At 39.2% G+C, this 2,500-nt stretch overlaps 1 protein-coding gene across 1 annotated transcript in view; it reads left to right on the forward strand.

The window, feature by feature from the left end:
- LOC138867563 (uncharacterized) overlaps positions 1-875 on the forward strand; it is a 2,305-nt gene extending 1,430 nt beyond the window's left edge. The window contains exon 2 of the mRNA XM_070143551.1: positions 1-875. This exon is cut by the window's left edge and continues 1,239 nt beyond it. Within this exon, the coding sequence (XP_069999652.1) occupies positions 1-207 (207 nt within the window). The 3' untranslated portion in view covers positions 208-875.
- The last annotated feature ends 1,625 nt before the right edge of the window (positions 876-2,500 follow it).

The following is a 2,500-nucleotide window of genomic DNA, read 5'->3' on the forward strand; positions in this document are numbered from 1 at the left end:
TCGCCGTCTGTTCACTTTTCATCGTCGGCAGTTTCATCGTCTGCGTCGTCAGCGTCGTCGCTGAGTTCACCATCTGCCATTCCCTCGTCCTCATCAGCAGCTGGCAGTCGTTTCAGCTATTCTTCAGGACGAGATTTTCAGCTGCGTCAGTACGACGTGAATGAAAATTCGGACAAAGTGGGTTACGTTTTGACTTTCAACAATTAAGCCTTTGCACCACCGACTGATCATGTCTTCTTGTATCTCGTACTTTCATGTAATTGCAAAGAAGAAGAAAAACATAAAAATTATACATAACAAAATATTCAAAACAAATTAAATATTTTTAAAGGAGCTGAACGGGAATCTTGTACATATATGGATGCCATGATATATGAAATGAAGTCCAAACTGCAGTAATATCCTTTCCTTTAGTTTTCCTTTCATCCCTGTCTGACTTTTCTAAAGGATTCGAGCTATTTCACATACCTCAAAATCGAGTCATTCGCAATACCGTTATAAAATCTTCCAAACGAATTTTCTACAAATGGGGTAATGTCAGTGATTCATTTAACGGTGCTGTGAAGTCGACTGACGAAAGTAATGATAAGCGCTATCAAGAGTGTGGCAACTGGCATAAGAATAAACTGCTGGTCCTTCCCTGTTTTCTCTTTCCCTGGGAAACATTTGCGTTACCTTCGCGGTGAGGTTCGAATGATTATGGTTTTGGATCCAAATTGCGGACTGCTGCCCATCTTTTGCCTTAAATTTCAATATTAGATTTTTAATTTGCATGCCTGCCCAATACTACTAACAATACATGGCAATGTTCGATTACAACTGTAGCAGCCTCTATTTTACAGTGGATGATATACTGCTGCCCAAATCTTTTCTAACTGCATTATTAGCTTCTGTTATTCCGTTTGAGTAGCAGGAAAAGCAAAGAATAGCCACCGGATGCGTCCGTTACGGTCTCATGGTTTTATTTTCCCATTCCTCTCTTCTAGAAAGAGTTGAGGCCACAGCCTTAATTTAATTTCCTTGGCGACTGCCACCGCCATGTCTTCCTCGTCTGTATCGCAGCATCAGTCTTCTCAGCTCACCAGTAGGCTTGTACTTCATCGTGAAATTGTTGCAACATCTACAAATGCACACTGCATGTATAACAAAGGGAATTTGTGTCATCAATTATCTAGGACTTGCCTATACCTTCTGTCACCAAACCCTTGTTCTGAGTGATAGGTATGAAGTAATTGAACATACATCATAAATAAATTTACAATCTAGTATATGCAAGAGTTTCATTTAGTAAACCCCACCCACAGACTTTTACTAAAGATCAACGAAAGACCAGGGGTTTCATTGTGCATTCCCCATAGAACAAGGAATTTCATTAGGCAACCCCCAAAGAATGAGTCTTGCCACAATAAAGTTTCCAAACGTTTCCAGTGATGGTATAGGGCGAATTAGGAAAAAAAAATAAAACACCTCATTTCGCAGTTGATTTTTGGCGAAATATCTATTACCCAATTTTACTTTAAGAGACTTTGTTTACTGATAGATTTTTTTAACGTTCTAAACATCTTACCATTTAATTTCCACAATGACCTTAGCTGTTGATGCCTTAGATGATAAATAATCAATGTCTTTCTCTCTTCTCTCTCTGTGTCTCTTGTCCTCGCTCTTTCTCTCTCTGTAAGTCTCTTTCTCTCTTTCTTCCCTCCCCTTCTCCCTCTCTTTCCTTGCCCCTCCCTCCTATTTTCTCTCTTTCCCTCCCCTCCCCCTCCCCCACTCTCTCTCTGTCTCCCCCCTTCTCTCACTCTCTCTTTTTCTCCCGCCCACCTCCCTCTCTCTTCACTTCTCTTCTTTCCTCCCCCCCCCTCTCTCTCTTATTTTCACACATTCACCCACCCCCCTCTATCTGCCTGTGTCTTTTTCAGTTTGGCTCTCAAGAGGTACCACTTAAACATGTTCCTTATTACGGAATTAAAGACCGAACATTTCTTTTTAAATGGCATAAATCGGTCAGCCCTTTTCTTTTTAGTTGCCATGATGGTGTTTTCGTGAACTGTACTAGTTTTCTTTCTCGCTCTGGAGGAGAAAGTTCAAACCCTAGCAGTCATTTACACGCGTCGTCCGATTTCAATATTTAAACAATTTCGTCTTCCGGCTTTTTAAGAGCATGTTTAATGCCTCCGCCAAGGAGGTTATATTTTGATAACGTTGGTTAGTTTGTTAGTTAGATGGTTATCAGGACAACTCAAAGTTATGAACAGATTTTTATAAATTTGTACCGGAGGTAAAATTTCGATGTCATTAAATTTTGGTGGTGATCCGGATCCAGGATTTTTTTATTATTATTATTGCATTCCCTTAATTATCTCCATCAAGGACTCATGTTTTTGGTAACGTTGGTTAGTTAATTTGTTTGTTTGTTAGTTGGTTAACAGGATAACTCACAAACTTGCGAACTTATTTCTATATTTTTAAATTTTATATATTAAATAAATTTTTTACTCAT

Source organism: Penaeus vannamei, chromosome 30 (assembly GCF_042767895.1).
Source record: "Penaeus vannamei isolate JL-2024 chromosome 30, ASM4276789v1, whole genome shotgun sequence".
In the NCBI taxonomy this organism is placed as follows: domain Eukaryota; kingdom Metazoa; phylum Arthropoda; class Malacostraca; order Decapoda; family Penaeidae; genus Penaeus; species Penaeus vannamei.